The sequence below is a fragment of the Leptodactylus fuscus genome, chromosome 6 (genome assembly GCF_031893055.1).
Source record: "Leptodactylus fuscus isolate aLepFus1 chromosome 6, aLepFus1.hap2, whole genome shotgun sequence".
In the NCBI taxonomy this organism is placed as follows: domain Eukaryota; kingdom Metazoa; phylum Chordata; class Amphibia; order Anura; family Leptodactylidae; genus Leptodactylus; species Leptodactylus fuscus.
The window spans coordinates 123069086-123081632 of NC_134270.1; the positions used below are offsets into that span (position 1 = coordinate 123069086).

At 43.7% G+C, this 12547-nt stretch overlaps 1 protein-coding gene across 1 annotated transcript; it reads left to right on the forward strand.

Moving 5' to 3' along the window:
• Nucleotides 1-239: 239 nt before the first annotated feature.
• LOC142209389 (keratin, type I cytoskeletal 47 kDa-like) lies at nucleotides 240-10375 on the forward strand. The gene is made up of 9 exons (XM_075278375.1): nucleotides 240-431; nucleotides 6608-6736; nucleotides 6941-7023; nucleotides 7116-7272; nucleotides 7403-7564; nucleotides 7655-7780; nucleotides 9702-9922; nucleotides 10096-10130; nucleotides 10329-10375. Exons 1-9 carry the CDS (start codon nucleotides 240-242, stop codon nucleotides 10373-10375), a joined length of 1152 nt encoding a protein of 383 aa, XP_075134476.1.
• Nucleotides 10376-12547: the final 2172 nt, after the last annotated feature.

The window sequence follows — 12547 nt, forward strand, 5'->3', positions numbered from 1 at the left end:
CTGCTGCCTGTACTTCATAGTCCAATATGGGTGGGCGGAGCTACACATGAATTTGGGGGCGGAGCTAAACGGCAGGTTGCATGTGAAACCCCGCCCACCAAATGATGCACGAAACCAGGAAGAAAGAAGATTTTACAACAGTAAAGACTGCTGAGTATGCGAGCTGGGAATACCCCTTTAACCTTAAGAAAGTAATGGTCTTCTCCTCCCTCAACATCCACCAACCTAGGTGATATAGTATGGATGGCACCCGGAGGGCACTAAGTATGGCAGGAGGTTCTGGCAGCTTTAGAAAGTCCTCTGCAAATGTCTCTATGGCCAGTATGAAAGCACCAGCTTTTAATGGTGGACTAGACGCTGGTTTCTTTGCCAGCAATAGCAAGGAGACCATGAACAATCTGAATGATCGTCTGGCTTCCTACTTGGAAAAGGTAAGTACTGATCTGTTTGTAGAATTCAAAACCTGTTATAGATTTGCATGTATGGTTGCCACTGCTGTAGACATTGTGTAACAATGTAAGACTTATCAATTTCATCCAATGCTGTTATCCCCAAACTATTCTGTTCTAGGAACCTGCTTGTAGGTCAAATGAAGCCCTGACCTGAAATGGGATCCAGGGGTGTAGTAATCGATCAGGCACAGATAGCAGTCAGAGCCCAGTCTCAGTAGCTAACAATGACACTTCAATGACATAGAATGAAACCAGTCTTATATATGGGCGGTGATAATATCAGTTGTTGAGGATGGAAGAGGGGGAAGGTGAGTGTGCAGGTTTTGAATTGGAATCTGTGGCGAAGGTAGCTCGTTAGCAGCAATGGTATGGACCCAACCAGTCAGAGACAGGGACACAATGTCTGGTGCTAAAAGGTTTATTTGGAAATAAATAAAACTTCACTTCAGGTACAGAATAAATGAAATAAAATACAGCCTTAACTTCAGGCAAAATGTCAAACAAAACCCTGCTTATCCGAGCTCTAACTAAACAGTAAAAAATAAATGTACATGTGGCTTGCTACCAACCACACGAACAAAGTAGCACTGTACAGTCTCACCAAACTCTCAGTATTTCAGGACAGACCCAGGTGCCTCCTCTCGCTTCCAGGATCTGCCCTGAAGTGCAGGCTCTGTAGCCTTTTATGGCCCAGTAATAAGCCTAGGACCCACAGGGGCCTGAGGCCTACTCAGACCCGCACTGGACCACACATATGTCAGAAACCTGGGGGAGGTATACCGTGATTCCAGGAGTCTGCCTGTCACCTTCTCACAAATCCTAGAGATGTTTAGAGACATAGATGGCAGCAGATGTAAAATTTGAAGACGTTTTACATCTGCTGACATCTATGTCTCTAAACCTTTTACTTGCAAGGAAAAAGATGTGGGTGTTCCCACAAAAGCAAATTATCTCCTGTCCATAGAATAAGAGATAACTTGCAGATTAGTGGGGGTATGACTGCTCAGGCTCCCACTGATCAGGTGAATGGAGATAGCAAAATACAGTATAGCAAACACAGTATCTGTGATTCTTCACTTACCACATACTAGTGGAGGAAATTTGGGGTGCGGAACCAACCCTTGGGACTTTACAAAGCGTTCAAACGTGTAATGAATGAAGAAAGAAGTTTGCATCTCACCGGATCCTCTAAATACGTTCCTTTATTATATCTTCATTAAAATAATAGTTGACAGACAAGTAGTGAAAAGTCGGAAAAACATATAAAAAGTGCTAATAAAAAAAGTTGCTGACACGTTTCGGGGCCATGGTGCCCCTTAGTCGTAGCTAACTTGCATCTCTAGAGACCCTTGCTTAAGTATCACATCGTGATCTAAAGACACACCCTTTATTCACATCTGTTTCCAATTTCAATTCAACTGTCTTAACATTCTGTCTTTCAATAAAGTTTTTCTTCTAGTGTGGTATTCAAACTCTTTCTTGCGTTATTTTTACCTTTTCTACCTACAAATAAGATAAGATAATCCTTTAATAGTCCCACAATGGGGAAATTTCAGTGATACAGTTCCATAGATGGTACAGTAGTATATAACACGAGAGAAAACACATACAAGCTCAAGGTAGATAGAGAAATCCTAGGAATCATAGCAACTAAAAAAGAAAGAAACACAGACACACTGCAGGATCATTTAGTTCTCTGTGTGAAGTGATGTTAATAATACAGCCTACTGCGGTTGTAGGACATGATGAGGGGGGGTCACAGCATATAGATATAACAGGCAGAAACGTTTTTTTTTGCAGAGGTGGGGGGCATATGCAGCTATCATGATAACATGTGGTAGTTCCTTTGGTAGGTGGTGAGATCTCCTGCTCACAGCTGATAGTTTGGTATCTTGTATCAGCACTATTGTCCATTAACCACAAAAAATGCCCCAAATGTCCTTCATCACAAGCCCTCCTCCTCCTCCTTTCTTCTTACCACTGTGTTCTACTGCCCAAAGAAGTCTGAAGCCATCCAGGTATACAGGCTGCTGCTCTCTTGCCAAGCTTCCATAAACTCATGGGGTATGTGGGTGATGGTAGGTTCCCAGGCTGTAACAGAGTCCCACGTGACCACAGTAATAGAAAGAAATACCAGTCAGCTGTAGGCATCTTCACACATCAGTAATAGACTCCAGAAATCATCTCCTTGAAAGAAGAAGTCCGCACTTCCATGCAGGTTTCTCCTCCATGCCGCATGGTGAAACATGCTTTCCTTAGCTTCTGGGGGGATGGTAACAGGCACATGTGCAAACAGGAAAACTCCAGCTGATTCAGGTCTTGAGTCTTGTCCATGCTTAACAATAGAAATAAAAGGAAAAATATACTCCACAGTGTCTTTCATTCGATTTATAGTTGCTAATTCATAGTGCTAGTTTGCTTGGTTACAGGATTCTTGAAGATACAGACAAAAAGAGTGAAAAAGGAAGGTAAAGGTTGCTCCCAGCTTGGAGCTCTGTATCGAGGCAACCACTCAAGGTGGCGCCATGATAGGAAGTTGAAATACACATTTCAAGATATTATATATACATTGTGAGAGAGTGAAGGGTGTGGTCTGGGAAGACAGGTACATTCCAGCCAGGCACCTAAAGGGTGTATGGTAAAGACTCACACCAGGGGGGTCAGCTGACTAATCAGGCCCTAATAACAGTCTGAATGTGAAGACTAGCAGGGTGGCACCACACTGACAGAGCTGATCTCTCCATACCAAACCTACAGAGCAGGTACTGTGCCACCCGTTGTTGTTGCCAAGATGGGAGACTAGTAGCCAGTCTCCTGTATAGTCAGGGAAAAGTGTTCCTTTGTTTAAGTCAGTTCTCAGCCGAGAAGGTGTTTGTTTTTGTTATTTGTGCCTATGCACTACAAGTGAATAAAGCCTGAACCTGTGTGCAACCCAGTGTCTGTGTCCCTGTTCCCTGCACTGCTACAAGCATCTACCTGAGCGAATCCCCACAACATGTATAACTTGTTACAATCACAGAATTCTAGCACTTGAAAACCATCCATTTATTTAAAACTTTATTAGGCTTGTGCATGCAAAGTTCCCTTTCCTACGGAGCATATAAGCCATTGATTCAACAGAACCCGTACCACGTGACTAAATAAGCCAATCAGGGACTAATATCTGTACATTCAAATTTTATGAATGAAACCAAATGAATGGGACCAAATAAATGGATGGTTTTCAATTGCTGGAATTCTGCGGTTGTAACTAGTTACCGTATTTTTCGGACTATAAGACACACTGGACTATAAGACGCACCTAGGTTTTAGAGGAGGAAAATAGGGGAAAAAAATTTTGAAGCAAAAACTGGTAAAATATTTAATATATGGGAGTTGTAGTTTTGCAACAGCTGCAGGGCCACATTGACAGGTGACCCTGCAGCTGTACGGGGATGCATAGAGTGTTTTTTTTTGCGGGGCCAGAAGTACTTATTTAGTTATACCATTTTGGGGAATATCTATTGCTTAGATCACCTTTTATTGAAAAAAAAACCCGGTGGTTTATGATATATGATTTTCTACTTTTATATATATATTCTACGGACAGGAGGTGATGTAGAACTTTTATTTATTTCATATTTTTATTGTATATTTTTAAAGCTTTTTTTTTTTTTTACTATTTTATTCCCCCCCCCCCCGGGGCTTGAACCTGCGGTCACTTGATTGCAAGTCCCATAGACGGCAATACAACTGTATTGCCGTCTATGGGACATTCTGTCTATTAGTATTACGGCTGGTCATAGACCCAGCCGCAATACTAATATATAGCAGTGACAGGCCGGGGAGCCTCATTAGGCTCCCGGCTGTCACCCGAACAGGTCGGCTCCTGCGATATCACCGCGCAGGAGCCGGCCTGCAACTTTACAGGTACGGGGCCGGTGGGGACCGGCCCCGGGGGAGAAGGGGCCACCGATACTGACCCGGCATCCGCTGTACTAGAGAGGCGGATGCCGGGGAGGGATAGACGCCGGGGACTGAGACATCGCTGCCCTGCCCTGCATGAAGCCAGGGGGTCGGAGGAGCGGAATAGCAGCATCACTCCTCCCGCTGCTGGCTTCATGCAGGGCAGAGGAGCGCAGCGATGTCGCAGACCCCGGCACCTGTAATGGCGTCTATCACTTGCCGGCTTCCGCCTCTCTATTACAGCGGATGCCAGGCGCCACATTCGCACTATAAGATGCACCCTTCTTTTCCCCCAAAATTTGGGGGAAAAAAAGTGCGTTTTATAGTCCGAAAAATACGGTATATACACTCACCGGCCACTTTATTAGGTACACCATGCTAGTAACGGGTTGGACCCCCTTTTGCCTTCAGAACTGCCTCAATTCTTCGTGGCATAGATTCAACAAGGTGCTGGAAGCATTCCTCAGAGATTTTGGTCCATATTGACATGATGGCATCACACAGTTGCCGCAGATTTGTCGGCTGCACATCCATGATGCGAATCTCCCGTTCCACCACATCCCAAAGATGCTCTATTGGATTGAGATCTGGTGACTGTGGAGGCCATTGGAGTACAGTGAACTCATTGTCATGTTCAAGAAACCAGTCTGAGATGATTCCAGCTTTATGACATGGTGCATTATCCTGCTGAAAGTAGCCATCAGATGTTGCAACGATGCTCAATTGGTACCAAGGGGCCCAAAGAGTGCCAAGAAAATATTCCCCACACCATGACACCACCACCACCAGCTTGAACCGTTGATACAAGGCAGGATGGATCCATGCTTTCATGTTGTTGACGCCAAATTCTGACCCTACCATCCGAATGTCGCAGCAGAAATCGAGACTCATCAGACCAGGCAACGTTTTTCCAATCTTCAATTGTCCAATTTCGATGAGCTTGTGCAAATTGTAGCCTCAGTTTCCTGTTCTTAGCTGAAAGGAGTGGCACCCGGTGTGGTCTTCTGCTGCTGTAGCCCATCTGCCTCAAAGTTCGACGTACTGTGCGTTCAGAGATGCTCTTCTGGCTACCTTGGTTGTAACAGGTGGCTATTTGAGTCACTGTTGCCTTTCTATCAGCTCGAACCAGTCTGGCCATTCTCCTCTGACCTCTGGCATCAACAACGCATTTCCGCCCACAGAACTGCCGCTCACTGGATGTTTTTTCTTTTTCGGACCATTCTCTGTAAACCCTAGAGATGGTTGTGCGTGAAAATCCCAGTAGATCAGCAGTTTCTGAAATACTCAGACCAGCCCTTCTGGCACCAACAACCATGCCACGTTCAAAGGCACTCAAATCACCTTTCTTCCCCATACTGATGCTCGGTTTGAACTGCAGGAGATTGTCTTGACCATGTCTACATGCCTAAATGCACTGAGTTGCCGCCATGTGATTGGCTGATTAGAAATTAAGTGTTAACGAGCAGTTGGACAGGTGTACCTAATAAAGTGGCCGGTGAGTGTATGTATATATAATATCTTGAAGTGTGTATTTGTAGGTAGAAAAGGTAAAAATAACGCTAAAAAGAGTCTGAATACGACACTACAAGAAAAACTTTATTGAAAGACAGAATATTAAGACAGTTGAATTGAAATTGGAAACAGATGTGAATAAAGGGTGTGTCTTTAGATCACGATGTGTTACTTAAGCAAGGATCTCTAGAGAACTTTTTTTATTAGCACTTTTTGTATGTTTTTCCGACTTTTCACTACTTGTCTGTCATCTATTATTTTAATGAAGATATAATAAAGGAACGTATTTAGAGGATCCGGTGAGATGTGAACTTCTTTCTTCATTCATTACACAGCAAAATACAGTGCTTTGCTATCTCAGGCACTCTCACTGAAAAATTGGAGAGGTGCACGTGCTGCCTGACAACCGTTCCATTCAGAATTGGGATCCCCACTCATATGGATAGGAGATAACTTGCTTTCAATGCCAAACTCCTTTATGTTGCATTGTACATTCTATAAATAGATTAATTATAAACTAACCAATAAGAATCTGACCTATAAAATCCTCATCGATCCTGAGAACACTGGTCCATTGAATTTAATGTACAGCCCTTGGGCCTCTTCTTAGATGCCAAGATTATATCCTGTTGTCCACCACTGTATTATACAAATATAATCTGTAGTTATGGATTTAATATAATATTCCGGTTTATCAGGTTCGCTTTTTGGAACAATCTAACAATGACCTAGAAGCTAAAATCCATGAGTTCTATGCCAAAACGACTAACAATGGCGCCATTGACACAAGCGGATACTACGCAACAATTAGCAAGTTACAGGCTCAGGTAATGTTATATCTATTGTGATGACATGCACCTTCGTAGATTTCCACTAGCATCATGTTGCTGTACCAGATGTTACCACTAGATGGCAGCATAATAGCTCTTTCATTGTGTGCATTTGAGGTTACATTCATTATATTACTTTATGTTTTATTGCTTTTTTGGTTTGTCTAAGCCAGCTATTTGTTTTTACTCATTCCATGCTAGATTGAACAGGCCACCATTGATAATACTAGACTGGTACTGGAGATTGATAACACAAAACTGGCTACTATTGACTTTAAACTGAAGTAAGTGAGATAAAATCCTAAAAAGCTTTGACTATGTGTCATTATCACATATAGTGAAGAATTCATCTAATTTTTACTCTTTTGCCCTGTAGACTTGAGTTAGAACAGTCCATTAGACTTGCAGTAGAAAATGATCTATCGGGACTACGTAAGCTCCTTGATCAGTTAACCCTAGTCCGATCTGATCTGGAGGTGCAGATTGAAAGCCTAAAAGAAGAGCTGATCATTATGAAGAAGAACCATGAGAAGGTATGGCTAACCATGGTCATTTAGCGGCGGGATCTACCTTGCACCTTCCTGTCACTCTCCAATGTCTCTAGAGGGATATTTTTAGACTTGACTAACTGAGTAGCATTATTGTTATTTTTCCTTCTCTTAGGAACTGGCCAATTGTAAGTCACAGATAAGAGGAGAGGTCAATGTAGAAGAGGACTTTGCTGCACCAGTTGACTTGTCTAAGATCCTTGCAGAAGTGAGACAGCAGTCTGAGAACATTGTGGAGAAGAACCGTCAGGAGGTGGAGATGTGGTACCAAGCACAGGTACGCTGATTGGAAATGACAGGGGACTCTCAGCAGTAAGTGAACTTATTTCGGCCCCACTAATTCCTGGCTTCCATATTTATCCGACAGACTGAAATCCTCAGCAAGGAAGTCGCTGTGTGCAAACAAAGTTATGAATCTTCTAGCAGAGAAGTCACAGAATTGAAACGTAAATTCCAGAGTCTTTCAATTGAACTACAATCTCTACTGCAAACAGTGAGTCTGCTGGTCTTCCAGGGTGTATTCTGTATATAGTAGCCACACATATACTGCTGATTGATCTCTAGTAGAGATGAGCGAACAGTGTTCTATCGAACACATGTTCGATCGGATATCAGGGTGTTCGCTATGTTCGAATCGAATCGAACACCGCGTGGTAAAGTGCGCCAAAATTCGATTCCCCTCCCACCTTCCCTGGCGCCTTTTTTTGCACCAATAACAGCGCAGGGGAGGTGGGACAGGAACTACGACACCGGGGGCATTGAAAAAAATTGGAAAAAGTCATTGGCTGCCGAAATCAGGTGACCTCCATTTTAGACGAATAGTGGATTTCAAATCCGGGTCATATGAGAATGTGAACTTTGTGACTATGAGACAGGGATAGCTGTACAGGCAGGGATAGCTAGGGATAACCTTTATTTAGGGGGGAATGTTATTAAAAATAACTTTTTGGGGCTCTATCGGGTGTGTAATTGTGATTTTTGTGAGATAAACTTTTTCCCATAGGGATGCATTGGCCAGCGCTGATTGGCCGAATTCCGTACTCTGGCCAATCAGCACTGGCTAATGCATTGTATTGGCGTGATGAAGCAGTGCTGAATGTGTGTGCTTAGCACACACATTCAGCTCTACTTCATCGGGCTAATAGAATGCATTGGCCAGCGCTGATTGGCCAGAGTACGGAATTCGGCCAATCAGCGCTGGCTCTGCTGGAGGAGGCGGAGTCTAAGATCGCTCCACACCAGTCTCCATTCAGGTCCGACCTTAGACTCCGCCTCCTCCAGCAGAGCCAGCGCTGATTGGCCGAATTCCGTACTCTGGCCAATCAGCACTGGCTAATGCATTGTATTGGCGTGATGAAGCAGTGCTGAATGTGTGTGCTTAGCACACACATTCAGCTCTACTTCATCGGGCTAATAGAATGCATTGGCCAGCGCTGATTGGCCGAATTCCGTACTCTGGCCTATCAGCACTGGCTAATGCATTGTATTGGCGTGATGAAGCAGTGCTGAATGTGTGTGCTTAGCACACACATTCAGCTCTACTTCATCGGGCTAATAGAATGCATTGGCCAGCGCTGATTGGCCGAATTCCGTACTCTGGCCAATCAGCACTGGCTAATGCATTGTATTGGCGTGATGAAGCAGTGCTGAATGAGTGTGCTTAGCACACACATTCAGCTCTACTTCATCGGGCTAATAGAATGCATTGGCCAATCAGCGCTGGCCAATGCATTCTATTAGCGTGAACTGAGTTTGCACAGGGGTTCTAGTGCACCCTCGGCTCTGCTACATCAGATTGCTACATCTGATGTAGCAGTGCCGAGTGTGCATCAGATGTGTAGTTGAGCAAAACTGACTCAGCACTGCTAAGTCTCTGCATTCGCATAGGAATGCATTGGCCAGCCTTCGGCCAATCAGCGCTGGCTCTGCCGGAGGAGGCGGAGTCTAAGGTCGGACCTGAATGGAGACTGGTGTGGAGCGATCTTAGACTCCGCCTCCTCCAGCAGAGCCAGCGCTGATTGGTCGAGTTCCGTACTCTGGCCAATCAGCACTGGCCAATGCATTTCTATGGGGAAAAGTTAGCTTGCGAAAATCGCAAACTGACAGGGATTTCCATGAAATAAAGTGACTTTTATGCCACCAGACATGCTTCCCCTGCTGTCCCAGTGTCATTCCAGGGTGTTGGTATCATTTCCTGGGGTGTCATAGTGGACTTGGTGACCCTCCAGACACGAATTTGGGTTTCCCCCTTAACGAGTTTATGTTCCCCATAGACTATAATGGGGTTCGAAACCCATTCGAACACTCGAACAGTGAGCGGCTGTTCGAATCGAATTTCGAACCTCGAACATTTTAGTGTTCGCTCATCTCTAATCTCTAGATTATAATATTCTCTCCTTCTTTCAATATTCCAGAAACAGGCTCTGGAGGGCATTCTAGTACACACAGAAGGTCAATATGGAGCACAACTTGGGGAAATCCAGAATTTGATCTCCCAAGTTGAACTCGACCTTCGACAACTAAGATCAGACTATGACCACCATGTCCAGGAATATGGAAGGCTACTTGAGGTCAAGTTAAGACTGGAGCAGGAAATTGCCACCTACACGAAACTCTTGGATGGGGAAAATTTAAGGTATAGACAAATTCCGTGATAATGTTTATAGAGCAGTCAGTCTTAATTTTTGATTTATATTGAATTAATATATATATATATATATATATATATATATATATATAGCTTTTGTATATTTCAGAGACAAGAAATATACTATAATTTCCAATTGTTGTTTTATTTGTTGTCAACAGCACAGTGTCAGCTTCACGATTGGCAACTCAGAAAAGTAAGTTATCACCATTAATGACAATCTCTATATGAATTGGTAGACCAATAGTAATTGGGCTCATCTCATAATTTACTTCTAGGATTCCAGTTCAATTATAAAATTCTGACTGCCTGAAGCCACCTCAAGAGGGAGCTTAATCTGAAATATTGGTACTGTCCTCCTTTCCTAATCTTAATCTGTTTTGTTCCCTTCCAGGTGACAAAATTGTTAGTAAGGAAGAAGCAGAAATATCTACCAAATAAACAATTGTGAAGACATTTGTCAAGGAAGTGGTTGATGAAAAAGTAGTGTCTTCAACAAAATTCCAAGAAGTGTCTAAGAGCACATATTAACAGCATCAAAGATGAGGGATTCAGTCTATAAATGTCTTGAACTGGAATTAATAAAATTTCTAACCAGCTTCTGTCTATTCCTCATGTTTTCTTCATTTTATAGTTTCTGTTTTACTTGGTCACACATTGTCTTAGAGAGGTTGTTTTAATTTCAGAAAAAGAGCTGCATATATTATAAATGGAAAAAAAAAAAAAAAAAAAAAAAAAAAAACACTACTGATTTCTTCTTCCACTGCTGATCCAGCACAGATGCTCTGGCAGTCCTCCATTGGTTTTTGCTTAAGGCCGGGTTCACACGGAGTTACGTGCCGCGAGATTTGGCACGTAGACGCCGCGTGACCCTTTGCGTGCCGTACACGCTCCCATTCATTTCAATGGGAGCGGGGAGCGTATGCGCCGCGCTAGTTTGCGGCCGTGAATAAATGCACGGCCGCAAACTAGCGCGGCGCATACGCTCCCCGCTCCCATTGAAATGAATGGGAGCGTGTACGGCACGCAAAGGGTCACGCGGCGTCTACGTGCCAAATCTCGCGGCACGTAACTCCGTGTGAACCCGGCCTAAAAGTTGTCAGTGAACTAACACAAGACTACTCTAGCCAGTCAGTGGACTCCACTGAAGATACCAGCTACAGCAGATGACCACTGAGGAATAGAACATTAACACTACTAGTTTGGTACATCTGGATTAGTAGTGGATTAGGGCAAGCCAAGCAGTTTTTTTTCTTTGTTTTCAGTTTATAACGTTTGCAACTTCTTTTCCTTTCCAAGAACCATCCCTATTAACAATTCTATTCCCAGAAAGTACAAACCACGTCCTCCATCAGCCTTCAGGGTTTCTATGTCAGCCAGCAGTTACTCTGGAGTAGCAGGAGAAATGTCTTGCTACTTGGAGCCATGATAAATAGGGTTGAGCGATCAGGATCGGATCCCAATCGGCGATCAAAGTAATTTCACGATCACGATCGGATTCCGATCCCGCCTAAAAAAGATCGGGAACAGAATTCCGATTCCTATCGCTCAACTTACCTGCACAAAAGCGCTGCTCCTGCCGCTCCACGCTGCTTTTGCTCCTCTTCTTTCTACTGCCCATGTCTGCAGAGCACTGTGCGTGCCGCTGTGTGTGCCACAACAAGCCCCGCCTACTCCCAGCATCAGTAGCCGGGGGATTTTTTAGTCACTACACAGCGTGGAGTCCAAAAATTGAAGCGTTCGTTTTTAAAATCCGATTTTCGATTAGTAAAAAATCTCATTGACTTACATTAGGATTGGAATCGGGATCGGGTTCGGATGGAAAATGATCGGAAATCGGATTTTAAAAACGATCCTGACATCTCAAGATCGGCTCAACCCTAATGATAAATCAATGCAGAGAAGGGTATGTGCTAGACAAGGTGCTCACATTTGATTATTTACTTTACTTACTTATATAGCACCATCATATTCTGCAGCACTTTAAAGATATCGTCAACACAGTCCCATATAGAGCTCAAGATCTAAACTCCCTATATTTGGAGTGATGGAGGAAACTGGAGTAACCAGAAGAAACTCACACAAACATGGAGAGAATTTACAAACTCCATACAGTTGTTGTCGTTGCCTGGATTTGAATTTAGAACTCCAGCGCTGCAAGGTAACGGTAAAGGACAGTAGATGTATAGCTACCTGAGGCAACCTATGGAAAGGGACCTCCCCCTCCCCAAAAATTACCTGACCTGGCTCTTTTTGGTTCGGTGATGGGGCTTCTCTAATTAAAATTGTAGACCACTCCTCATGCCCCTCATTTGGGCCACACTATTGGCCCCCATAGTATTTTATCCCTTTATTGGTCTCCACACAGTAAATTATCCCTTTACCAATTCCCACATAGTATAGAGCAGGGCTGTGGAGTCGGTAAGCCACAGTTGCGACTCCGACTCCTGGATTTTATCAGGTTCCGACTCCGACTCCGGCTCCGACTCCTTCATAAATGGCCAATTCGTAACAATAAATTTACTGTTGTAAACTAAGTAGGGGGGTTGGGGCAGCATGAGGTTAACCAAGTATAAGAATACATAAGGGCAGTGTAGAACAGTGACACACAAG